Raw genomic sequence first — 27,058 nt, forward strand, 5'->3', positions numbered from 1 at the left:
ATTATTGTGTGAACATACCGTTTCATCTGTGTAACCAACTCACCCTCATGCTGTGTATGTGAACTTTTGTTTAGCGAGATCTTCTAAAAACAGACACATTATTTATTGCTGAATCTTCAGGGTAAGGCCAGTCTTTTTCCTCAGTGATTGCATCAGCACTATATCACCGTGGCAACCTGCCTGGAGGCCATAGCAGGCATATATTTAAACGGGATTAGAGGCAGTCACGGCATAGAGGTTGAGAGACAGGCGTTTAATCGACATGTTCATATTGACTTCTGCTGTTATACTCAACAATGTCAGATGACAATAAATACTGTAGCAAAAGAGAAATGTGTCAAAGAGCCAAAACATTTTTATTGTCAGTACAGGTGGGCACTTTACACATGTTACATGTACAGTAGTGTTTTTGAGTGCAAGTATGTGTGAATTGGTGTACGTCAGACGTTTGCAAGTTGATGCCACAGGCAGGAGGGCATAAAACTCTCCATCTTGTCTGCAAAGAAGCCCAGTGGTGCAAAGAGGGTGCTGAAGAACTGCAGAGAGAACGAGAGGAGAGAAAACAGTTAAGACGTGTGACGTAGCATTTACAAAGAACTTACTTGTTGGCCGTGCCTGCAACCCCTTCAGCCGTGAATTATTCACGATACAGCACTAGCCTTGGGTACCTTATTGCTTTTATAAAACGGTTACCACACAATACAAATATTAAAAAATATTTATCAATGCAACTTTTATTAAGTAAACGGTCACTTAAAGCCTTCCTTCCGCCGGAAAAAATAATTCAGCAAAAGAAGTTACATTATTACGCCATTAGATGGTGGCAAAGACTGTCTTTATGAGTGTGTCAGTCAGTAGTGAAGACTTTTACATTGAAAAGACTGAATTGTTGTGAACACGGAACAAGATGCAACTGACAAATGCTTTGACTAGCGCTGTCAGTCACTGGAAAACCCCTTAAATGTTAAAAGGACAAGATATTGCAGCGGACATTTAAACAGATTTTTTTTATTATGAATAGGACTGACCTGAAGGAAAATGCTAAATCTGAATGCAGGTAATAAACTCGCTCACTCGATCTCTTTCTCACAATACTCTTCTACATAATACAGTAAGCTTCAATGAACAATATCAATTGAGAAAATACAGTTTACTTTGCTAAGGGTGTTGTGTAGTGATACACAGAACCGTTATCGTGAATAAAACACAGCTATTGACCAATCAGAATCAAGGACAGGAACTAACCGTTTATAAATTTATATATTTGTTATTAGCAACACTGGTGGCCGTTATGTGAACTGCAGCCAGCATATTGCTCATGCTCGTACGCACGTAACGGACAGAGGCTGAACGTGATTCAAGGCCCCGATATACTCACGTCGATGTTCTTTTTCATTCTTTGCTTAGAAGAAAAAAAAAGTTGGAAATAGGTACCTTTGCAGCTACATACTGTTAACGAACATCTAAACGTCTGCGCCGTTTAGATGAATATGTAAATATGCTGTGTGCTCTCAATAGCAAAATAAATACACAACAAAATGTCAGCAAGGAAAAAGGGGCCATTAAGAAACCATCTGATCATAGCGATATGGATACTGTATGTTTACACAAGCTCTACAATTCACTGGCATCATGTCGACAGATGCTGTAGGCCAATTAAAACACTATTATAATAGTTTGATTATAAAGTGTATTTGAGACTATAGATCTGGTTATGTGAGAATGTAATTTGAATTAATCAATTTTCTTCGCATGAGACAATGACATTTTATTCTGTACAATCCTGAATATTGTATATGCGTTAATTTCATGTGTCACTGAATGGAAGAGAGGCTCTCAGGAGCGCGCGTAACTGCCACATCTTTTGAATTTTCCTGGCAAAACCGACCCGAGTCCTTAAAATCAGTCTACAGGTTTACAGGCAGGTCAATGACAACTTAGGACATCAGGGAAGGTCTAGTTTTTTTAAGTTTTGTTAAAAGCTTTGGCTCACACACTGGCAATAACATAAAAATCAATTAATACATGAAAATTCTTACATCCCTTTAAAATATTTAAATATTTGAGAAGTTTCATTTCCAGTCGCTGGTAGTGACTGTACAGTAGTTTGAAGTACTACAGTAAACACAAATGTTTTTACAAAACAACTGTTGTGAAATTACATTGATATGAATTTTAGCCCTAAACTGCAGTATGATCATGACAGATGTGAAATGATGTTGACATGAGGTCCATGAAAAGCACCTGTACAACCTAAAACTAAAAAAATAGTAGTGCTTTTGCAAGCTCATGCACACATTTCTTGTGTTGTCTGCCTCTTTCACGGACTATCCAAGTATCTGAGCCACAAGCTGTCAGAAAGTTGCCTTTAAAGTGCCTGAAGTGCTAGACGTAAGTATGATAGAGTTTGTCCCTCTGGGCTACTACTTGGAGGTCCTGACAGACACAAACAAGAGGAGAAAAAAAATCTCTGGATGGCAACCAACTTTAAGACCGTAAAGCTGGCGTGAATCAGTCCCTTTGAAAAACACTGAAACCTCCATAGTTCTATCCACCATAAACAAGCCCCTAATGTGTTTATGAAGCGATACATTTCACGGATGAACAGATGTTTATGACGGAATATGGGAAAGGAAGCCCTGGGCTGCACGTCGGAGAGGGAGGAAAACTGAGCAGAGTGGAGGCTAGAGAGGTATCATCCATTTTAACGCAGATCCAGGAAATAGATAGTGCTAACGTAAATATGTGTTGTAAGATGACAAACGAGGTTGATAAAAAGATAAAGGCCATTGAGGCTGCATGTCCTCACATTCAGGAATTTATTGCAATTACAAATTAGGGCATCGTTCCCCAAGGAGAACAAGATGTTTGCAGTGGATGGGGAACAAAGCACGCGTGTGTGTTCACAGGCAAATGAGGGAGTATAACGGAAAAAAGAGCAACTTTGAATGCGTGTCGGAGGTGAGGCCTCCCATGGCGTCTAGCGCAACAATTCAAGTGTGTTCTGAAATCAATCGCTCACTATTAATTCACACAGATGAATGTAATCAATGATAAGACAAGAATGCACCGCCACGAAATGCACATCCTGGTGATTGGAAAGACTAAAGGTTAGTGTACAAACAATTTAAAGGCCTGTGTGTCTTTACTTATGCTTCTTAATTTCTCCTATCCATTTTCCACCCTACCTCATTGACTTGCTTGATACTAAGGACTGTACATAAGTTACTGGTTAAAGTATTGTGCATATACAAGGGTTGGACAATGAAACTGAAACACTGGCCAATATAGTGTTGGAGGTTTCACGCCTATATATGTGTGGCCTGGTGGCCGATCTTCACTGATTTTATATTCCATCAGTAAGAGCAGAGTGTGAAGGTTGAATAGTGCAGAGCAGTAGCACAGCTGTACATAAAATACTGCAATCCACACAACTTAATGAGAAGAATTCAAAAGAGGACAAATTGTTGGTGCACATCTCGCTGGCTCATCTGTGACCAGGACAGCAAGTCTTTGTGGTGTATCGAGAGCTATGGCATCCAGGGTAATGTTGGCAAACCACCACCTAGGACTAACCACATCCAACAGGACTAACTGTTGATGCAAGAGGAAGCTGTCTGAAAGGGATGTCCCTAAAGCCAGGTGTTTCAGTTTCATTGTCTAACTTCTGTGTGTATATATATATATATATATATATATATATATATTAGAATGTACACATATGTAACCCCTCCTGTTGGAACCACCCGCTCTAAGTGGGACTCGAACCCGGGTCCGCTGGCATGGGAGATGGGCGCTCTAACAAGGAGGCTATAGACCGCAGTCTCTAGCATCAGTCGCGATCTAGTGATCAGGGGAGTGAGGTTTACACGCACAACTCTAGTATGTGTGTGGCAAAACTCGCACACACAAAAGGCAAAACTTACAGTTAAATCAGTAATACTGTGAAAAAGCATTTATTAAAAAAAAAAACATTATATATACTATATAATTATTAGGATTTATTATTATTACAAATATTAGTAGTAGTAGTGGTAGCAGCTGTAGTATTAATAATGAATATAATAATATTTATCTAACTGTACATCTATTTTTAGAGGGTTTCTAAGAAAATTGGATGACCATGCAAATCTTGCTGCCACACAAATCTCTTAAATATTTTTACATTTTTATTAAACATGGACCTTTATTTTCATTAAAAATTTGGATATTTTATTCTGTACAATCCTGAATATTGTATAAGCGTTCATTTCATGTGTCACTGAATGGAAGAGAGGCTCTCAGGAGTGCTCGTAACTGTCACATCCTTTTAATTTTCCTGGCGAAACCGACCCGAGCACAGACGTACCTGGTGGCCACAGTTGCCTCAAAGTCGTGCATCTTCGGAAGTGGAGCCGCACACAAAGTTACAAAAAATGCTATGCACACCACCACGCGAAATAGCGTCTCGCGCACTTAACCCGCACAACTGCCCACACCGCGATGACATCATATTTGCCATGCGCACCTTTGCGTTTGTGCGGATACGGCGAGTATAAACAAGGCTTAAGATGTTGTGGGATTTTGCTAGGGTGTTTAACTGTGGTAAAAATGTAATGCACAGCCTATTTCGTTCCTTTAATAGAACATTACAGAGAGTTATTGGTCTCATAAGGAACATTGGTTTATACCGTCTAGAGTGTCATTGACAGAGACTTCATTCTTATATTGCAACACAATGAAATGTTTATCTTGGAAGTTCAGTGATTGTGTCTTTCTCTTCTAAACAAAAAAATAAATAAATAATAAGGGCAAAGAGGGACAAAAGGAAAGCCAAAAAAAAAAAAAAAACACTTTTGGGTTTGGTGAGGCGTGCAGATACTCACGGCTTTGACGAACACCCCCATGAGCTCTGGAAACTGGTGTGTGAGCATGGCCAACATGGCACAGAAGGAGCAAAGGCCCGCTGTGAAGAGGATGAAGAAAGGAAGCTCCTTCTTTGGGTACACTGAGACCTCGTGAAATGCTGGAAGAAAAAGACAGAAAAAATGCATATCCTTAAAACATGTCTATAAAATGTTCCTATTATTATTAATTTTCACACCTCTTGACTTTTAACACTCTATGCTTGTGCTAACAGTTAATATTTGTATATAATGACAGATATGTGTATAATTACAAGGCAGAAGCTCTCTGTCTGCGGTCTCTGTGCATCCTGGGTAAGGATAGAAGAGATGACCCTTCTCCAGAGGGTATGGAATAATCCGGAAAGCTACAAGAGCCAAAAGATGTGGACTGATATCAGGTGAGATAATTTACATTTAGTTTTACAGTAAACCGCTTACAGTAAAATTCCAGGGGTTTTCAGATAGTATCACGATGATAATACCATGCCATTCTTTTATACACGAATGTGATGGTGTTTAAAAAAGAAAAGATGTGCACTGTACGTACTGCCTTCCCAGGTACAGTGTAGCAGGTTGAGCGCCCCCTCTGCTCGTTTCCAGTGCTGCAGATGAAAGAAAGCGTATGCCACTGCCTCACTGTCTCCCCTCTTCAAAATATGCTCAGGTGGCAAAATCAGGCTCTTCATCTCTAATAAATACTGCAACGACACACAAAACACATTTAAAAAAAAAAAAAAAAAAAAATTCAGGATAATGAACATATTTACCCCAAATCTCATTATCATAAGCAAAATGCCACTCTCATTAGTGAAAGATATTATTTATTATATATACAATTATTTTTCATTATATAAATATATTATTTATAATATTATTAAATTGTAACATTTAAACAAATAAATAAAAACTATCAAAAGTAAAAATATAATAATGAGAATTGCATTGGAAAATAATGACAGTAATAATCACAATGACTAAAATATTAATGTTATTAAAAAATGCTACATTTTGCTTTATTTTCTTACTGCAATATATAGCGTTTGGGTTGAAATGTGACCCAGACATTCACCCATATATATGAGAGCTTTATATTTACACAGAGTCTGTATGTGTGTGTGAGAGCAGTCAGTCCCAGGCTCCGGGCCCCAGGGTGAATGTTGTAGAGGGCAATACAGCAGGATTAAATGGTATTATCCAAAGGATAACCTTCCCAAATGCCCCTGGCTGTGATTATTGTACATTGCAGCTTGGTTCGACCGATTCCCTCTACAATGTGTCAAGCGCTCCTTCTGAATTTTGAACAAATATCCAAACATATCTTTCCGTAATAATCACCACAATGGATATGTCAGAATGTACACAAACATGTGCTTCGTAGACGTGGGTTATTTAGCTTTATGATCATGCTGACATTCGACAGGCAGCTGTCCTACACAACATGCCCGCACACAAACACTGTCTTTTATGGCGGATCAAGTGTCAGTGATGGGTCTCTTTTATGTGGATGTTCCTCTTAAGCCCCTGCTGAACTCCCATAAGCCGCTGTCTCAGTCTGTCTCGTATCTCTTTTCACTTGACCGTACAGACATTGAGCGATGACATCACACTACAGCGGTCTTGAAGATGCCATGTAAAGGTGAGGTGCAGGTGTCCAGTGACAGATGACAACATGCATTATATTTTGCACATTTCTGGGATGTCAGTTAATGTGTTAACTTAAGATATAAATTTAATGTGTTTAATAACAATTTAATGCAATTAACAAATTATACTGCTTAATATAGTTCCACTTTTTCCCCACTGTAATAGTGAAAAACATACACTACCATTCAAAAGTTTGAGGGGTTAATTTTTACTTTGAAAGAAATAAATACTTTTATCATTAAATTGATCAAAAGTGATAGAAATCTTTTTTTAACATGATAAAAGTTACCTATTTCAAATAACTGCTGTTCTTTTGAACTTTCTATTCATCTAGAAGAATCCTGGTAAAAATCAGGATTTCCACAAAAATAACAGTTTTCAACACTGATAAAAATAAGAAATGTTTCTTTAGTAGCAACTAGCAAATCAGCATATTAGAATGATTTCTGAAGGATCATGTGACACTGAAGACTGGAGTAATGATGCTGAAAATTCAGCTTTGCATCACAGGAATAAATTATATTTTAATATATATTAAAACAGAAAAGTTATTTTTAAAATTGTAATAATATTTCAGAATGTTACTGTTAATGTTAGCATAACACACTTTCAAAAACATTTAAAAATCTTACTGACCGTAAAATTTTCAATGATAGTGTATGTTGTCAACTTAATAAAAAGTAAATATTTTCCCAGATAATATTTTCTTTGGCTTCAGTACAATAGCTTTATAATATCATACTTAATATGTTTCTCACACAATATAAAGTTCACTATATGGCTGTTTTTATATTTTAGCAAGGGGCTCATCGCATTCAAAATGTTTAAAAAACACTGACAAGCAATAAAGTACAAAAGATCATGACATTTAGCATGTCATTAAGTGCCTTTTTGTTTTATGAAGCCGTTACTACATAATAAGGATATGAAGGACAATTTTTCATTCATTAATTTATTGTAAATATAGTCACGGTCTCTTGTACCTTATTGCTTATGTAACAGTGTAAAATTTTACTGCATTGCCCAAACTCTACAAGTTCGACTACATTTAAGATCTTTAATAATGTGTTCCAACCCTAAGCCTTTTGCAAAAGGTTAAGAAAAATACAGGATCTATACAGATGGAGGTATAACTCCAGGACAGACTATTACACACAAATGTAATAGTACTGACATTCAACACCCTCTTTGCTCATTATGGAGCGTCCTTTTTTGCCGTAGGGCCAGATTTGGCATATGACAGACCAGGTGTATGTGTTTATATTTGCTGCACATCTCAAACAGGTGCACTTTGTAGCCTGATACAGCATGTCTGGGGCGCACAATACCCTTTCGTCTGGGACTGTGTTTGGGTGCGAAGAGGTTGTGTACTTTGAAGTCAGATCTAGTGTTTTGGAAAGTGGCAAGTTGAAGCCAGGTACAAAGAAAGAAATAGATGATGGGAGTCAAAACATCTTTAAAGAGCATAAAGAAATATCAAAGGTGATATTACTTTTACCCTAAACACAGCTTACGGAAATATATGTTTGGCAGCTTTGGGTCGACAAGCACACCTGCAATTATGTTCAATGCAAAACTGTAAACAATGCGCTCCTGATGTGAATGTTAGAAAAGTTTCAGTTTAGTGCAGAGGACTACAATGTGCTTTACTGTAAATACTACAACAGCATCACCTCCTGGCCATGAAAATATGTCTGCACTCATGAATAACAGTGAGATGTCTGGCCTTGTAACTTCAATATTTGCAATATAAACTGAAATAAGGTTGTTGTTTTTTTTTTTATTGGAGGTTAGCAAATCTAAATCCCCCAAGAAGGGGAAATATTTATATATTTCGAACCTTTGGTACATGTGGGTTGAACTCCACAGCTCTATGTATGGCCTCCACTGCATTCATCTCTGCTGTGCTGAGACCTCGTCTAGACGCTGCCTCAGGTGAAAACCTGCCATACGACACAAATACAGATTCATTCAGCATCCATAAACATCACCTATGCAATAATATGGTTATGCTATGCATTATTAGACATAACAGACATTGGTAGACAATTATTTACATCATTTCATACATTCCAGCATGCTTAAGACTTACTTATCTGACACCGCTCTGGCTTTCAGTAAGGCAGATGTGTAGCATATAGTAGCTGATTTTGGCAAGCTGATATCTGAAGGGGGAAACATCAGATAGTTAGTGAAACATTGATATTAGCATCACTTCCTGGTCCTGACTGAAGTGTACAGTAACATGACAGTTGAATGAGCTCACCATCATATTTTGCGAGTACTGCTTGTACATCAGCGTAGGCCTGCAACTCTAATAACGCTTCTAGAAGGTTCTCGTGAATGTTTAACATTCCCAATAAAGGGAATTCTTTCATTAACTGTACAAGGAAACAGGAAACAGAGCATAATTGAAGTATGATATGGCACTTATAAAATAAAGTAAAAGTCCAGTCTAGTGATATGAGTATGTATACATTTCAAGTAAAAGCCGAGTTTCAATGTATTCATAAAAAATTATCTAGAATATATTCATCAGGGAGTAATTTATGCTTAAAATTTTAGTTACATGGATGGCATCTAATATTGACAACTTATAACAATAACATCAACATTTTAGGCTTAAAAAAAGAAAATTATATAAAAAGCTATACAAGGCACAATCATTTTATATTTTACTTTGGTTGTAAAGTAATGTTTCTCTTTCAGTTTTTATTTCTTAATGGTGCAGAACTGGAAAGGAATTGTTAAAGTACGTTCAAAAATAGGTTTAGAATTGTTAATTTGCCCTGAAGACATTTAATGGATGTGACAACATTCTGCACTAAATTTAAATGTATATACCTGCACAAGTTACAGGAATATTCAATATTCATGTTGCCAATTAAGAAAATATTTTTGGCTCAAAAAAACAAATAAAAAGAAACAAATTTACAGCACTTACTATGATAGTGTATGGGGCAAGACTTTGCACTAGGATAATCATTAAAATACAAACTTTATTCAGCCACAAGACCTGAACTTTATATGTGTTATATTGCTTCACTCACATCTCTCATCATCTTTACAGCTTCTTTGATGCGACCCAGTTTTCTAGCACACATGGCCAGTCTGCGCTTGATGTAGACCACAAGATTGGTGTCTTTACCGGCTGTGAACGCAACAGTAATAAACAACAGCGTGAGATACTGTGTGCTGAGTACATATGTGTGACAGTGTGAAAGTTCCATACCACTTTTAAGCGCTTGTTTGAATAGCCGTTCAGCTTCTGTGATGGTTGTGGCTTCCTCCTCAGCCAGGAGCACATATGCTGCAGCACATCTGCAAAAGACAGAATCATACGCTTGAGAGTTAGAAAAAATGACAAACTTTTGACGCCTGTGTATGTACTGTAACATGAAAGTAATTACTGGCTTTTTAGTATCAGCCAGAATTTTAGCATATTAGAATGATTTCTGAAGGATCATGTGACACTGAAAACTGGAGTAATGATGCTGAAAATTCAGCTTTGCATCACAGGAATAAGTTACATTTTAAAATATATTAAAATAGAAAACACTTATTTTAAATTGTAATAATATTTCACAATATTACTGTTTTTACTGTATTTTTGTTCAAATAAATGCATTTCAAAAACATTAAAATTGCTTTTAAAAACATTCATCTTAATTATTCCAAACTTTTTCCACAAGTGTACATGTACATTATATATATATATATTATACACACTCACATACATACATACATACATACATACACACACATATTAGTGCTGTCAAACGATTAATTGCATCCAAATGAAAAAAGTTTGTTTTTACATAATATATGTGTGGGTTCTGTGTATAATACACATGCAAGCATATATTTAAGAAATTTTTTTTTTGATTTATATATACAATATTTAGATTCATTTATAATATAAATTATATGTATATAAATATATATACACATAATATACATGCAAATATTTCTTAAATATATACATGTATGTGTGTGTATTTATATATACATAATTATACACAGAACACATATATTTATATTAACCTTTATTTTGGATGCGATTAATCGTTTGACAGCACTAACATATATATATATATATATAAAATACATTTAAATTACGATCAAATAAAATACAAATGAATTTAGGCATCAACATTATAATGTACAGTATGCAAAATTAATTTCATTTTGAGATTTGCAAAAGATTACATTTAATAGTGTTATCAAATTATTATTATGTTTTTAAAAATTAGCTTTTTAATATAAGTGACAGAAAAAATGAGCATGCATAATAAAATATCCAATACTGATCAATTTTATAAAATCAAAGAGAAATAAGCAAAATGGTACCAACATATTGTGCATCCCTGTGCATCCCATTTTTATTGCTCTTTATTAAATAATATACCATTCCAGCTCTAAAATCTGACTGGATGAGTCACGTCCGAAGATGTTAAATTGAATATAACTGCAAGGACGCATTGAACTCACTCGCGATTCAGTTCAATTGCCTGGTAAGCTGCTCGAATACGTGCCTGCGGGTTCCTCTCCCTCCAGGCCTTTTGCATTACTGCAGAACAAACAACAGAGATAACAGCCATGATTAAACGTCAGTTCTGATTAAATCTAGGTGTTATTTCTTAAGTAGAAGAGCATGAGACTAACCAGAGTCCTCTGGTCTAAGCTGCTGAGTGTCTCCCAAGAAGAAGGTCTGATGATCTTGTGCTGATAAATTCATGTCATAATATGTCAGGGGCTCTTTACCTGTCACCCAAGTGTACCTGGAATGAAAGGTTCATGAATTTGATATTTATATACTGTATATAAAAAAAATGGATTTCTGTCATTTTTTAAAAGCTCATATATTAACTGATGGCATTTAAGTAATATACCTGCTGTACTCTGCACCTCTGAATAAGTTCAGTGGGTTCCTCCACACTTTACATTCTGAAAGAATAGCTTAAACATTATTACATTTGCTTTATAATGTTTAGAAAGATAACCAATAACTTTTAAAAACCTGCAACGTTGCTTCTTTGCTCTGTATCTCCGTTTACTGAAGAGAAGAGGCCCGCAGAGCTGCTGTTCTCCACTCCTCCCAGTAGAGGGCGCAAGTGACTGACCGACACCTGCTCGATGAACGAAGTGCCGTACTTTCTGAAGTACCACCATTCGAATATCTGAAAGACAAACAAGCGTGTGTGTTTTTACCAAGTTTTGAAACTGAAGTTTGTTATTTAGTATAATTATTTTACAACCAATTCACCAAACACAAGAAAAAGACTCACCAATATAAGGCCCGAGATGAGCGAGGAGGTTCCAGTGAGCGCAACATAGAATTTAGGTGTAAGAGTGTTTAAAAACACAGATGCTGTGGATGAATAATACGTGAGATAATGAGACACAGGAATTATGATACATTTGGTCAATACAAGATCTTGACCAAAAAACAATTATTTCCATCAAGAGGTGCATCAATTTTTGTGTCAAGATCTTGTATTGACAATGTAAGAGGTGAGCACTCTGTAAAGTCTACTCCAGCACATCCCAAAGACTTTCAATGAATTTAAGGTCAATTCATGTGTGAAAATGATTCTTCATGCTCCCTCCCAACCATTCTTTCACAATTTGAGCCTGATGAATCTTGACATTGTCATCCTGGAATATGGCCATGATACATCTTAATACATGGTTGTTTAAGAAATGAAAGGCTACACACTCCAGTTAGGGTTAGAAGAACTGTTTCCACACATATAACATGCTAGAAACATAATAATCACTGCAATAATGTTCCAATAATACACTTTTAAGTATTTGCCTATTTAAATCTAAACAGCGTTTTTTTTTTTTTTTTTTTTGTCGAGCAGTGTATATGTACTCACACAACTGATAAAACATGGCCACAAATTACTTACTTGCAAAAAAAAATAAAAAATATTTAACTTAACCCATATCTTGCATACTATTATGGTTATAAAATTATTAAATGTTAAATTAATATTAAAATTAACCGCTGAATAATGTTTCTACTCAAACATCACGTGCACATGATACTTATAAATTATTATACGTATAGGTTCGTGCTGTCAAGTCGATTAATCGCAAATAATCCCACCAAACAATAAAGTTTGTGTGTGTTGTGTGTGTATATATATATATATATATATATATATATATATATATATACACACACACACACACACACACACAAAAAACATGCACACATATATACATTTACAAACTTTTTTGTTAGATGTGATTAATTGATTTGACAGCACTTGTATATGTAGATATTCATACCCATAACAAATTTTCAAAATAAAGCATTATGAGGGTACTTTATTTAAATCTTTAGCTGATGTCATTTGAAACTGAGATATTGGAGTGAAGTTTAATGTGTGTCAGACTGGCATTAATGTACAAAACATTATATTTTTTAGACTTACATGAAGTCAACCTCTGTTTATAAATTCTATGATCTTACATAAAACATGATAAAACATTTAGTCACAGTAAACAAATATTTTTGTTAAGTTGATTATAAATATATAATTTCTATTATAAATTTATGAACACAACTCATAATATATGGCCACAAATTACTTGATTATTTGCGTACAACTTTTTAAAAACATCTTTAGTACCAAAAAAAAAAAAAAAAAGATTAAACCTAACCCATATCTTGCATAAAAATATTTCCATTCTGCTTATTGTGCCATGGCACATAGTGTTGACAAATTCCTCCTCTGAATATTGCTATTACTCAAACATCACAAGCACAATGTACTGTGCAAATATTATATGTATATTATATTAATACCCATAACGAAATGCCAAAATTACGATGCCACTTTATTTAAGCCTTTAGCTGATACCATTTGAAACTGAAATAATGGGAGTAAAGCTTTAAGAAATTTGAGTCAGACTGGCATTAATATACAAAACATTTTCTAGACGCATTTGACAGCTGCTTTAACTAAAGTTTTTAACGCAACAAATAATTCAATAATGACTTAAATTCAGGTCTGTTTAGTATGACTTTAAAAGAACTTGTAATATAGTGCACGAGTCATAATGACTACTGTTATGATACTTAATGGTAATTTTGAGTCATTTTGGGCGCTTGACATCTTCAGCCACCATTCATTGACATTGCATGGAAACACCGACCAGCACTGACTTCAAAATTTCTGCTTTTATATTGCACAGAAAAAGAAAGTCTTCCGGGTTTGCACGGGGATGAGAGAAATAATGGTAGAATGTTCATATTTGTATGAACTTTTCCTTTAATTAACAAATATACCCAGTGTTGGGCTGTAAACATACACACAGCTGATCAGAAACACAAACCTGCGTTGACGGTCTCCTGCAGCTTCAGGGGGCTCCTCAGCACGTAAACCATCGTTAAGACCATGGCGAACCAAAGCGCACATATGTACGTCCACGACCAGCAAAGCCACGATTTTAATTTCTCCGTGAAACCGGGTGATTGAGGATTACTGCCACTGCTGTCCGCCATCTTTCACCGACGAGCCGTAAACATTAGAATTGTGGGATACTGGAGGAGAGAGTGCCGTACCGATGCTCTCCACCAGAGGGCGCAGCTCCTGTTTATTTATACCCAAGAGTTCTTTAACGACTGTTGTGAAACCTAATACAAGTTCATAATGGAATACTAGCATAACGCGCAGTATATACTGTATACTAATTTTTTTTTTTTTTTTAAGTGAATAGTGAAATGGGCTGTTCAGAACAGCATTTTAACACATTACTTTTACCCCCGGTTTCAAAGACAATGCTTAAATGCATGTTTGAGCCGTTTTAACTCAAAACAACTCGCACTGACATATCCTAAAATATATCAGTGCCACTGTTTCGTCTCAAGATGCACAAATGTAAACACATTAAGGCACATTTGTAAAAGTTACTTAATTGAACTATGGCCTAATCCTGGCTTAAACTAATCCCTGTCAGTGAAACAAGGCCTTAGTATTTTAGCAGTATATAGTATGCATACTGCGCACAGTACTCTCAAAACAATGCCCACATTTTATGTTACTGTTGTAAGCTTAATTAATAGATTTACATTCAGTATTTGGCATACTTGAATGACAGTGTGTTGAGTTAGAAAAATCCTCTAATAAAGGTTGAATAAATGCTCAATTCTGAGGGGAAAACATCACCATTCGCTAATTAAAATTAAATTAGATAATAAAATAAATTCATTTATGAGGCTAATGTATTTTTGGGCACAGTTTATAAATTATCTGTATTAACACACCCAGAAGACTTACTACATTTGCCAAAACATGTAGTATAAAAATACTTAGTTGCATAATAATGTATACTTCTTCACATATTTTTAAAATCATTTTTATAGTCAGAATCAAACAAACATTTTAGCATTTTAAGCAGGTGTGCAGAAATGCACCAATGAAAATAATGTAATGCATCATTTACAGACATCTGATCTAATAAATCTGATATAATAATAATATATTTTATATAAAAAAATAGCTATTATGAATACTAAAACAACTGAATTAAACAACTGATTCAGGGCCAAATTTCAGAATTCATGATGCATTACTAAACGATACAAAGAATCAGAGCAAATTTATACCCCTCATTTTAAGTAAAATTAATATTATATATAATATATGACATTAAAATGGTGTTACCATATATTATAAAAGAAAAAAAAAAAGTCAGTTTGGTGCAAATCATTTATTCCTCTGGGATCATATTTGTTCTTACATTTCGTAAAAAATAGTTAGCAATAAAAGCTAGGGTAGGAGGCTGAAGTGAGGGGTAACAAATATTTTGTGTAACTGCATACAGTATATATATACCATTCTTAGACACCAGAGTATGACGATGGGACCATTTCCACACAGAACAGTAACCTGAAATGACAAATACAATGCTCACTTTGGCACAACCCTCTCTGTGATCAATTGACAGCACATTCAAATGATGGCACCTTACAACAATGCTTTAAAAAAAGACCAATTATTATGATGGAAAACAACACGGGGATGCGTAACTGGTGTAAAGATATTCTTTATAACCAGTCAGGGCTACGTATGGTTAAATGATATCTAATGACTAAACTTTAAGCAAAACTTTGGAGTGTCGACTTGCTAAAAAAGTAAATGAAATGGACTCAATTGATCATATGGGCTAAGTGCAAAAAGTTCAGTGTGTGTCAAGCTTTAGGAGAGTTGATCTAGGGGGTGGCGCAAGTGATATTGGGGGGGTTATTTGTGACGGTGTACACTGGTGTCATGGGAGGTATTTGTTCAACAGCAAAAACGTTTGCTAAACCCATTAAAACAAGCTTGCAGTCCTCCTACAATACAGAAAAGGAGGCAGTCTCTTCAGCTGAGGTCAAACCGTGGCTTCTGGAAAACAAACAAACGAAAAAAAAAAGACAGACACATTTTTAGCACACTTCTTGAAGGACCTTCTCGCCTTGGCCCTGGCCTTGATTCAGGTTTAGGTTCAGGTTTAGATATGGGCCCCTCGTAGCTTGTCTCTTTGCTTGTTACGCGAGCAGGAGCGGAGGCATGCCGTGTGTCTAAGCGTTTTGCATCTCTTTGCCAATCTTGTAGCTGAGGATCTTGTTCCAGTCAATCTTGGTACGGGTGACGGGAAGCTGCCGACGTAAGGCCTTGAAGGTGGTGTCAGACATGGTCTGGTAGTTCTCACTGATGGCCGTCTGGAAAGCAAAGGGCAGGGGAAAACTCACTTCACACATCATAGATACCATCGGGTGCTATAGAAGAATTCATTTCTTCCTCCATCAAGAGTAACATTCAATGACAGTACTGGAAAATAGTGACTAGAAGACAAACCTGGTAATCGTTCTCAGCATTTTCGATGATTTTGACAAATTCCTTGGCAGTCTGTACCTCACTCTGTTGAAATATAAGAGAAAAAAAAATTATTCCTAATGGAAAGTTTCAAATAATTATATATATATATATATATATATATTATATATATATATATATATATATATATATTTTTAAATAAAATTATGGTTTTATTTCATTTTGGTGATTTTGTTCAAAATTAAATGGATTTGCTGGGCAATTTCATATTACTTTCCTCTCTTTTTAACTTCTCAACAAAGAAAAGGAAGCATGTGGCGCAAGCACAACAAAATGAAAAGCAAAAGGAAGAACATCAGGTGTTTAACTGAATTTATCATTCTCATGTTGCCATAGTGAGCATTGGGAAATTGAGATGGTTGTGAAAGTTTATGAGGCAGCAGGATGTCTAAATGAATAGTATATTATGGCAAAGCCAAACTGTACATCTAACATTCACAATTAAAAGTTATTATAATTAATACCAATTAGCTTAAGCAAAGATTCTTTAACAGATGCTTATTCTAATTGTACAGGCTTAAACAAAATCCCAATTGAGGTGGCGTTGATATACACTACTAGGGGTGTGACAATACACTTGGCTCACGAGACGATAATCGATATTGGGTGCACGAGATGATATTTTTAACACCATTTTTAAGAAACCTTCAATGACAAAATATATGACTTGAAAAATAGTCTTTTATTTGACTGAAAGTCACAAAAGGCAAAACAATACAGGTGCAGTTTGAAATGTTTTAACTAATCTAGTGCTTTCACTAACAATTATTTTGGTGATCGAGTAATCGGTCGATTATTTTGATGATTAATCGAGTAATCGGATCATTTTTGTGGTAATAAAAATAGACCTAAGCGAACAATAGCCTTTAAAATGACTTAAAATACATATATAATAACAATGAGGCAATAATAATTGGTTTTAAAGCTAGTAATCATATGGTCTTATTGAACAACACTGTTGGGGCCCTATCATACACACCTGGTAATGCGACACCAGGCACGACAAGTTTTTGCTAGTTTCAGCCTGACGCAGCTATCATTTTCACACCCAGCGCCCGCGTTGTTTAAATAGCAAATGCACTCTCGCGGATATCATAACGGATAGTCATTGCATGTATCAGAATTACCTATTTGCAGTAATGACGAATGAAACTGGCTAATTATTTGACCAATCGTGGCAGTACACACATGTATTTGAACTGACTCTTCAGGTTGAGGGTGTTTATATTAAATATATGTAATTAGCAATCCGCCATGGTGCAAGCACACCCGGCTTTTAAAGGGAATTGGAGATGAGACTCTGATTGGTTTATTGCATGTTACGTCCAAAACACACCCATGACTCATTAAGAGACTAGGTACAATCCATTTGGACCATGCGCCTGGTGCGCCGACCATTTTTTCCATCTTTAAACTAGCAAAAGTGGATTTGGATACGCCCTGTGGAAGTGCACCTGCGCCATGCGCTTTCAAACCATGCGCTTAGATCATTAAAATAGGGCCTTTAAAGTACATAATGTAATATACATAACATAAACAATCAACTTCTGTAGATTATGTATTATAACAAATGCCTGCAGGGAACCAGCGGCCTGGTGATTGTTGTTGTTACACTTTACAGCAAGATCAAATCCTTGTTTAATATTGGCTGAATAGCATTTAATTGAACAAGATCATGTGGCCGTCTGTCGCAAGGCAGTTATTTGAGTTTTTAAAGTTTTAAATATGGATATTTTTCTTACACAAACGCATCGCTTCGCTTCAGAAGGTCTTTATTAACCCCCCGGAGCTGTATGGAGTATTTTTATGATGGATGGATGCACTTTTTTGGGCTTCAAAATCTCATTCTCTATTCACTGCCATTATAAAGCTTGGAGGAGCTAAGACATTATTTAATATAACTCTGATTGTATTCAACTGAAAGAAGAAAGTCATATACACCTAGGATGGCTTGAGGGGGAGTAAATCAGGGGTAATTTTTATTTTTGGGGGAACTAACCCTTTAACTAGTAAATATTCTGACAGGTAGCAACAGAGCTAACTATGCAAATCTAAGAACTCAACAACAAAGAGCTGAAAGAACAAACAATATTAGCCGATGTACCAAAAAGACGTCATTTGCTTTATCTATTAATAGAGCACCACACCCATTGTCATTAGCAATGTCATTCTTAGGGCAGCTGGCTGTTCCTTTATCAGGCAGGTTGTTTGTGTTGTACTGACTCATTAACAGGAAGTCTTGGGTTCAAGGACTCACACAAAACCTAAGCAGCTCAGGTTCAAACAACTTACAGAGATGACCAGAGACTCTTGCACATCCTTGTGGCTGACCAGCTGCACGTTGCCATCCTCATAATAATGAACCTGGATCTTCAGCACTCCCACCACCTGAGCAGTGGGTTGAGAAATGCTGAACTTCCATTCTGATCGGCAGCGCCCGTTCCTGTATTCAGAGAAATGGAGGAAGTTCAACGGTAATTAGTTTCATGGACAAAAAAAAAAAAACACACACACACACACACACACACAAAAAACAAAAAACAAACACAAGACTGATAGCATTACTGGTAGTTTTATTGTAGAAAGAAACTGCATAATTATTCGCACAGAATAGTATGCAAAGACCATTCCTAGAAATCCATGGTATGGATATGACATCTCAAAGAAAGATGTTCTTTTGTGCCATTAAGTCATGTGTTGTGCTGTCCTTATGTGTCAAAGAGCAAAGCTAGTTTGTCAGTACAGTGTGTAGGCGACCTTTGCTGTCTAGTGCACCTGTTCTCCATTCAAAAGACATATAATTGTATCTAGATACAGTAAGGTCATGATCTGGGTGGGGCAGAGCTCATGTCACACATCTTAAGATCATATAATTAGAACAAAGCTGGTAACTGTGACAGAAGAGTCAAAGAGTGAATACCTATTATGTTTTTTTTTTTTTTTTTTTTTTTTACACGCTAGGGACCATTCACACAGAACGAGTTTTCGCTTTGAAAAACACAAGATGCGGGTAGTAGAATGGGGGGAAAAAACGCAAGGTCTCGAGACACCTTTTTTTAAAAGCTGAACTTCTTTTGAACTTCTGCAAAAGACAGGAGACGCAAGCTTAATGCTCAAAACATCAATCTAGCTTGTTTACATAGAAAAACAATGCAAAAATAGCGCAGTGGAATGGAAAAACACATTCTGTGTGAACCGGCTCTGAGAGTATCAGTCAAAAGTCTGGACACACCTATTCATTCTTTATTATTACTATTTTCCACAGTTTAGTACAATAGGCTTTCTGTCAACCAACTTGACTGGGTGCATCCTGGGAAATTTGTACATTGAAGCAATTGTTTTAATGGGAATGCAAGGTATTTTCAATATTAACTGGGGTTAGTCTGTGATTTTACTGCAGTCAAAAACAAGGATGTTGATTAATAAAAACGCAACATGAAATACTACTGCTAGAAATAATTTTAAAAAAAAAAAGTATGTGTACTTTCCGCTGAGTTGAACATCTCTGGACTAGAGGTTGACAGCATTTATTAACCTCAGTTAATATTAAAATGGAATCTTATTGTAAAGTGTTACCATTTTATATAAATCCAAACAGTCAGCTAGTGTCAACTTTAACAGATGTGAATGCGATAACTTCACATCAGAGTAGAAAGTACATGGATTGTTTTTTGTTGCATTTTTATCAATCATGATTTCTCACTACTCGTGTGATTTTTCTGGGCGAGACAGAGTGAACTGCAGCGCTAAAGCCATGCAAAGAAGACAAACAGGTCAAGATTTTCATTAAATAAATTACATTTCAGTTTGTTTTTCACCTAACCCGATCATATACCCCTAGAACATTAGGAATATACAGCACATGTCAGGTGGGATCATTCTTTGATACTTTTACATCTTTTTTAAAGCTTGATGGTGGTTGCTATTCACTGCCATTATACAGCCGTGTGTGAGCAGGACACTTTTTAAATATTCTCCTTTTGTGGTCGGAAAAAAGAAAGAAGGGCACACGGCATTAGAACACCACCAGGGTGAGTAAATGATGACTTAAAAAGATAGTTTATCCACAACTGAAAATTCTGTCACCATTTACTCACCCTTATGTTGTTCCAAACCTGTATGGGTTTCTTTTTTATCTGCTGAACTAAAAAGATATCTTGAACAATGTGGGTAACTGTCTGGTTACCAACATTCTTAAAAATATCTTCCTTTGTGTTCAGCAGAAGAAAGAAACTCATACAGGTTTGGAACAACATAAGGGTGAGTAAATGGTGACAGAATTTACATTTTTGGGTGAACGAACCCTTTATAGCTCAAGTCATACTATCAAAAACAGGATAAAGTGTAAAGAAATTACCAGAAATTTTTGGGCTGAAACTGATGACCCTCGATACAGGCGATGATGGTTTGCTGTCCATCAATGGTTTTCCCATAAACCTAAAGACACCAATACAAAAAAAATCAGCAAACGTGTGATATAAAACACACTCATTGCTTTATTAAATGAGCTATTCCTTTAACATAACCCAAAATGCGATCTAGTGAACTTACAGTGCAGACTCCAGTGGGGTAATGGTCTTTAACATACGCCCTCAGAGCTTCATCACAAGCATCCCTCCACGGCCTTAGGGCTGCTTCACCCTCATAAGACTGTGGGTCAGTCGCCTCTTTCCTCAGGTGGTCAAACTTGAACGACTGTTTCTTACGAGGGTCAAAGAATCGACCGTGGCCAAGGTCTCCATGCTCTGTGATCAAAACCTGCAGTATGGAAGCAGTTGAAGTACAATTTATTAAAAGATTTAGTTTAAAACACATTTTCATGCTGTAGATTTAAGGGTTTTGACTACCATTAGTTGTTTTCTTTATCAACAGAAAATGGCATTCACAACCCATTACAATCTATACTGTATTAGACCTAAATGTGAGTTTGCTAAAATGATACCTTAACAAATATTTGGCTATTGGTTAACATTAAAGGGTTAGTTCACCCAAAAATGAAAATTCTGTCATTAATTACTCACCCTCAAGTCGTTCCAAACCTGTAAGACTTTCGTTCATCTTCAGAACACAAATGAAGATATTTTTAATGAAATCTGAGAAATTTCTGTCCCTCTGTTGACAGCTATGCAATTACCACTTTGACGCTTCAAAAAGTTCATAAAGAGATTGTAAAACTAATCCATATGAAGAGACTCGATCGCTTTACGTGACTGAATTTAGGCTTTTATTCACATATAAACATTGAACTTTTTGAAGTGTCAAAGTGTCAGTTGTGTCGCTGTCAACGGAGGGACACAAAGCTCTCAGATTTCATCAAAAAGATCTTCATTTGTGTTCCAAAGATGAACGAAAGTCTTACGGGTTTGGAACGACATGAGGGTGAGTAATTAATGACAGAATTTTCATTTTGGGGTGAACTAACCCTTTAAGGTGATTGTCTCTATGTGAAGTAATTTCATGCACATTTTTGACAAGCAGTTTCCAAACACAAACATTGTTTTCTTTGGAAACGTGCACTGGTAAATCATGCACAAAATGACAAGGAATGAGTGTTAAAGGGATGGTTTAACCAAAAATGAAAATTCATTTACTCAGCCTAATGCCATCCCCGATGTATATGACTGTCTTTCCTCAGATAAACACAAAGATTTTAGGAAAATAATCCATCTCTGTGAGTCCATATAATGCCATTGAATGGGTGCTGTTTGGCTGATGCTTGAAAAACCACACACAGAGATTGTGACAGTACCACTTCTCACGCGAGCTCGACAACACACTTATGTCACGCGTCACAACTTTACTCTCGTTAACGCTCATATGACAGTAGACCAGAAGCATTGATTAATATTTTTAAAAAAAGTTAAAAATATTAGTATTTTTCTTAAACACACCTATCGTTTCGCTTCAGAAGACATTGATTCAATCAATCAATTAATCAATCGTATGGATTACCATCACGATTTCTGTGTGTGATTTTCAAGCATCAAACAAGCGGCAGCCTTTCAATGGTATTGTATGGACTCGCAGAGATGGATTATTTTCCTAAAAATCTTTGTTAATCTGAAGAAAGAAAGTCATATACACTGTGGAAGGCATGAGGATGAGTAAATGATGAGAGAATTTTCATTTTTGGTTGAACCATCCCTTAAAGAAAGTAAATAGGGTCCATTTCACTTCATGTCAACGTTAATCACCTGATCTTCACTTCCATCAAGTTTAGCAGGTGTGAACTGATCCATGTTGTACTGGGCAAAAGCACTGTCACAAACAGAAAACAATGTTTAGTATCATATTCAAAATTTACAGCATTACTGATTCACAAAATCTTATCAAGTACTTTTGATAAAGCCACAGAGCTAAATATAGCACTTCTCCATAAATATATTCATATTGTGAAGTGGATTCTAAACTGAAAGAGACACTGAAAACTGGATGTGCATGAATGCCTGTGTTGGACAGAATCTTGGCTGAAGAAAACAGACTTATGAAGGAGGCGGGGAGGATATTAACATAATATGCATTCAAATAGTACAATAAATACAGGCTACTCACTGAGCCGCCCCTTCCCTGAGCAGATTGTCATTATTGAGCAGTAGCCGCACATCTGAAAACAAAGGTGTCATGTGATATCATGTGAACATTATGATGTCAGCCAGTGACAATGCATCTTAAATGTACAGTATAGTTGTTATAATGTACTTCCACCTAACATGCACTACTGTGTAAAAAAACTTGGGGTCAGTAAGTTTTTTTTTTTTTGGAGATAAATTAATATTATAGGATGCATTGAATTGATCAAAGTAACAGTCAATACCTATATAATATAATAATAATAATGTTACAAAAGTTTCTATTTTGAACACATGCTGTTGACCTTTCATTCATCTCTTTTGAACTTTTTATTTATCAAAAAAAAAAAAAAAATCCTGAATAAAATGTATCAAGGATTCCAAAAAAAACATTAAGCATTACAACCTTTTTTAAAATTGATGATAAGAAATGTTTCTTGAGCAGCAAATCTGCAAATTAGAATGATTTCTGAAGGATCATGTGACACTAAAGACTGAAGTAATGATGCTGAAAATTCAGCTTTGTCATCATTCACAGGAATAAATTACATCTTAAAATATATTTCAATAGAAAACATTTATTTTAAATTGTTATAATAATTTACAATATTACTGTTTTTACTGTATTTTTGATCAAATAAATGCAAGCTTGCTGAGCAAAATACTTTTTTCAAAAACATTCAAAAATCTTAAGTTCTCTAAAAAAGGAGGAAGTACAAAGTATGCCAGGTGTGCCCTGTCTTTTTGATATCTGTATACATTTATCATGAACTTTTTACCATTGAAGACTTCGTTGAACTCTCCAGGGGGAGCATGGATGACAAAATTTGCAGCAATGCGGACCTGTGGAAAAACAAATGTAAAACTTGTGAAGAAAATGTGAGCGTTGCTTGCACATGCAAAATTCATCTCTAGTGTTTATTTAAACCCTACACTTTCAGAAACCCAAGAAAAACTGTCACTTTCAAGAATGGGTGGGGTGTTATGCATATACAAACTAGTTTTATGAGACATATGCATTTCCAAAGACTCTTAGAGCCACAAACAACTTAACCAACACTTATTGGCTAAAGGATGTTGGTATCTTTGTGCTTCCATTGAAAACAGGTCAAACGATGCCTTAGTAACACACTGTGTCCACATCGGGTCACTCCTTAGAAGGCGGCAGGGTTGAGGCTTTTCTTAGCAGTGCACATGTAAGCATTATGGGCCAGGCAGTGACACCGAGTCCTGCATTGGCTCCATGGACGACTCCCATTCTGGACTCTTTCCAGAACCTCTACAGGGTCTGTCTTTACTGACAAATCTAACAAATAAATACTGTAAAGACCACCTGTTGAATATTCGGTTCACAATTATCTATCGTCAAGCTGCAAATGGGAAAAAAAAAAAAATCACAATAATAATAACGGCCAATTTAGTAACATTATTTGGAAATGCAATGGTTTAAATTGTAAGAATCATCAAAGACATGCAAAACATCTACTGAAGAAATGTGTCACAACTTGCACACCGTATAACAACTTTTAATTCTGTGGAAAGTGTAGACGTTATCTAGGATGATGCCTAAAGTTTTGTTTGTCCAAAACATTCTTTGCATCGAAGCTAAAATATGTGCAACAAAATCATGACCGGTCTTGACGTTTTTCTGAAGGTTGCCATTTCACCAAGAGACCTAGATTAGTGACAACGATTTGCGCCGTCTGCCATAAATACGCAAGGAAACATTTTATATCACTGAAACAAACACATAAACTAGCTTCCAACTACTGTTTGGGGATCAGTATGATTTTTTTTTTCAAATAAATTAATACTTTTATTGAGAAAATATGCATTGAACTGATCAAAAGTGACAGTAAAGACTTTTATAACGTGACCAAATATTTCTATTTTAAATAAATGCTGTTCTTTTAAACTTCCTTTTCATCAAAGTATTTTGAAAAAATAATAATAATAATAGAGCATGCATGGCAAAAATGTATTGGACCCTGGGATGTTTTCTTGCCTGACAGCATTTCTAAAACCTAAATTTGCTATGGATGCAGAAATAAAGCACACATTCACATTTTCTGTTCCAGTCACCATGACAAAAAGAATTTGGTGTTCTTGGTTTCCTTGTCTAGTCACATGCTCAAACAATTTAACCTTGATTACTGATAAGCGGTGAGGTTAAATGAATAAATTACTGTAGTAGATGCATTAATAACTTGCCCACACAATATCTACAGAGTGTATGAATGAATGAAGCATTTACATAGCACTTTATTATGTACTATTGTACACCCAAAGTGCTTTACAATCATATCAGCCTCAGATTTCTGCAGAATTTGAATGCCTGTAATTAATGAAAATCTACAAATGACTCAAAATCTATATATATATATATATATATATATATATATATATATATATATATGAAAAAAAAAGAAGCCTGTTTTCCACTGATATACTTAAAAGAACAGGTTTTTTTGTGATTGAATTCTCTGTCTTGCTCACACTTTTAGTAGGAAAAAGGAATCTGCTCAATTCCCATACAATTTCTTACAATTAATATGACAAAATGCTTTCTAGTTCACAAAAATGTCCAGAAAATGAAAATTCTGTCATCATTTACTCACCCTCAAGTTGTTCCAAACCTGTATGAATTTATTTCTTCTACTGAACATGAAAGAAGATATTTTGAAGAATATAGGTAACCAAACAGTTGATGGACAAACAGTATGGGGGAAAAAAATCCATCAACTGTTTGGTTACTGACATTCTTCAAAATATCTTCTTTCGTGTTCAGCAGAAGAAATAAATTCATACATGTTTGGAACAACTTGAGGAGGAGTAAATGATGACAGAATTTTTATTTTTTAGTGAACTATCCCTTTAAAACTTTGAAACATACTAAAATAGTGTGTTCAATACTATTATCCTATACCTATAATAACTTAAAAAAAAGTTTTTTTAGCATAAAAAACTGTGCCCTCAAGTACAGAAAAAGTTAGGCAATCTTTGGCTCTCACAGACGTTAAACAACATATCAGGGGTATCTATATAACACATCTATGCTACTCAATCTTGAGCAGTTTGCAGCTGCAACAAGCTTTCCACATCTAAGCATTTCTGAAATGCTTCTTCCCTCCTTTAATTGGCCTCAACACGACTGCTTTCGCCTTTGCAGAGGCGGGGGGGAACATCCGCACATTAGAACAGCCCGTGACTCGCATCGGCACGGTGGCAGAGGGAGAGGGCGTGAGACCGGAAGAGCCGCGCGCATGTAAGAACATGCAGAAAGAGGGCTGGGTCACCCACACTCAGCTGAGAATACAAACAAGACCAGAGCTGAGGTTGCGCCCGTTTCAGTGCAAGAAAAGCACTTCCCCTTGGGCTTAGTACATAAATCCAAAACGGCAAACGAAATGAAGCCATTTATATATGCGATAAAATTAGAAACAAATACACACACATATATATAGCAACAGTGATCTAAAATAAGTTTGTTATATGACAATCAACTGTCATAACATGCTAAGTTATATGACAGAGGATAAAAAGTGCATTACTGTAAATATACATGCTGTTATAAACAACATATAAATTGTTAATCTTGATTAAGTGATTTTTTTCCCCTTATTTAGATGCCTCACCAGCTAGCCTCTACTAATAGTCCGTAAACTCAATAATACTTCCGATGTTGATGTGAAACCGCAAATATTATCTCATAGAAAACATTTTCAACAAGTAACAACCATATTAATCGCTAATCTCAGTTACCATCTACACAGTCTAGCGTCTCTGAGAGTGCGATCATCGATTAGATCGAGTTTCAGTTAGCCTGCTAGCTTCCTTAGCACGCTCTTCATCGCGGATTTTATAGACTTTAAAACATCCAGTGTGCATAATAACATATATAACATGTTCATAACCACATAAAAGTTCTACATATGTTAATAACAAACAAGGAAAAATAAATCAGGAAGCCTGAATAGATAATCATATACCTTCTCCTCGTCGGTAAGCTGTTCCTCAAAGTCCGCCATCTTGGCTCAATTGGACCTGCCCTGTCAAACTGCAT

The 27,058-nt window shown here is 35.7% G+C and overlaps 2 protein-coding genes across 3 annotated transcripts; both read right to left on the minus strand.

Moving 5' to 3' along the window:
* Nucleotides 1-333: 333 nt before the first annotated feature.
* st7l (suppression of tumorigenicity 7 like) lies at nucleotides 334-14,094 on the minus strand. Of its 2 annotated transcripts, XM_051898276.1 has the most exons (15): nucleotides 13,881-14,093; nucleotides 11,819-11,901; nucleotides 11,551-11,710; nucleotides 11,423-11,477; nucleotides 11,196-11,311; nucleotides 11,022-11,100; nucleotides 9,763-9,851; nucleotides 9,581-9,681; nucleotides 8,797-8,911; nucleotides 8,623-8,695; nucleotides 8,371-8,473; nucleotides 5,434-5,584; nucleotides 5,159-5,251; nucleotides 4,866-5,005; nucleotides 334-536 (listed from the first exon to the last, which is right to left on the minus strand). In XM_051898276.1, the coding sequence occupies exons 1-15, from the start codon at nucleotides 14,047-14,049 to the stop codon at nucleotides 441-443; spliced, it is 1,623 nt and encodes a 540-aa protein (XP_051754236.1). In that variant the 5' UTR covers nucleotides 14,050-14,093; the 3' UTR covers nucleotides 334-440. The 2 variants fall into 2 exon arrangements, with proteins under 2 accessions (XP_051754236.1, XP_051754235.1); XM_051898275.1 differs by having other exon boundaries at nucleotides 9,581-9,851; nucleotides 13,881-14,094.
* Nucleotides 14,095-15,242: 1,148 nt separating this feature from the next.
* On the minus strand, nucleotides 15,243-27,058 carry capza1a (capping actin protein of muscle Z-line subunit alpha 1a). The gene is made up of 9 exons (XM_051898277.1): nucleotides 26,985-27,058; nucleotides 23,775-23,838; nucleotides 22,979-23,030; nucleotides 22,621-22,684; nucleotides 20,978-21,184; nucleotides 20,784-20,863; nucleotides 18,719-18,869; nucleotides 16,388-16,450; nucleotides 15,243-16,251 (listed from the first exon to the last, which is right to left on the minus strand). Exons 1-9 carry the CDS (start codon nucleotides 27,021-27,023, stop codon nucleotides 16,111-16,113), a joined length of 861 nt encoding a protein of 286 aa, XP_051754237.1. The 5' UTR covers nucleotides 27,024-27,058; the 3' UTR covers nucleotides 15,243-16,110.

Source organism: Ctenopharyngodon idella, chromosome 6 (assembly GCF_019924925.1).
Source record: "Ctenopharyngodon idella isolate HZGC_01 chromosome 6, HZGC01, whole genome shotgun sequence".
Taxonomy (NCBI): Eukaryota; Metazoa; Chordata; class Actinopteri; order Cypriniformes; family Xenocyprididae; genus Ctenopharyngodon; species Ctenopharyngodon idella.

What these genes read in the sequence shown, in the direction of transcription:
- capza1a (XM_051898277.1), bottom strand. Translation starts at nt 27,023, where the DNA reads ATGGCGGACTTTGAGGAACAGCTTACCGACGAGGAGAAG. An exon ending in AGCTTACCGACGAGGAGAAG is followed by an intron (nt 23,839 to 26,984) that starts GTATATGATTAT and finishes GTTTTTCCACAG; the next exon opens with GTCCGCATTGCTGCAAATTT. An exon ending in GTTCAACGAAGTCTTCAATG is followed by an intron (nt 23,031 to 23,774) that starts GTAAAAAGTTCA and finishes CTTTGTTTTCAG; the next exon opens with ATGTGCGGCTACTGCTCAAT.
- st7l (XM_051898275.1), bottom strand. Translation starts at nt 14,049, where the DNA reads ATGGCGGACAGCAGTGGCAGTAATCCTCAATCACCCGGTTTCACGGAG. An exon ending in GCAATTGAACTGAATCGCGA is followed by an intron (nt 9,852 to 11,021) that starts GTGAGTTCAATG and finishes TGTCTTTTGCAG; the next exon opens with ATGTGCTGCAGCATATGTGC. An exon ending in AGACAGAGAGCTTCTGCCTT is followed by an intron (nt 5,006 to 5,158) that starts GTAATTATACAC and finishes TTTTTCTTCCAG; the next exon opens with CATTTCACGAGGTCTCAGTG.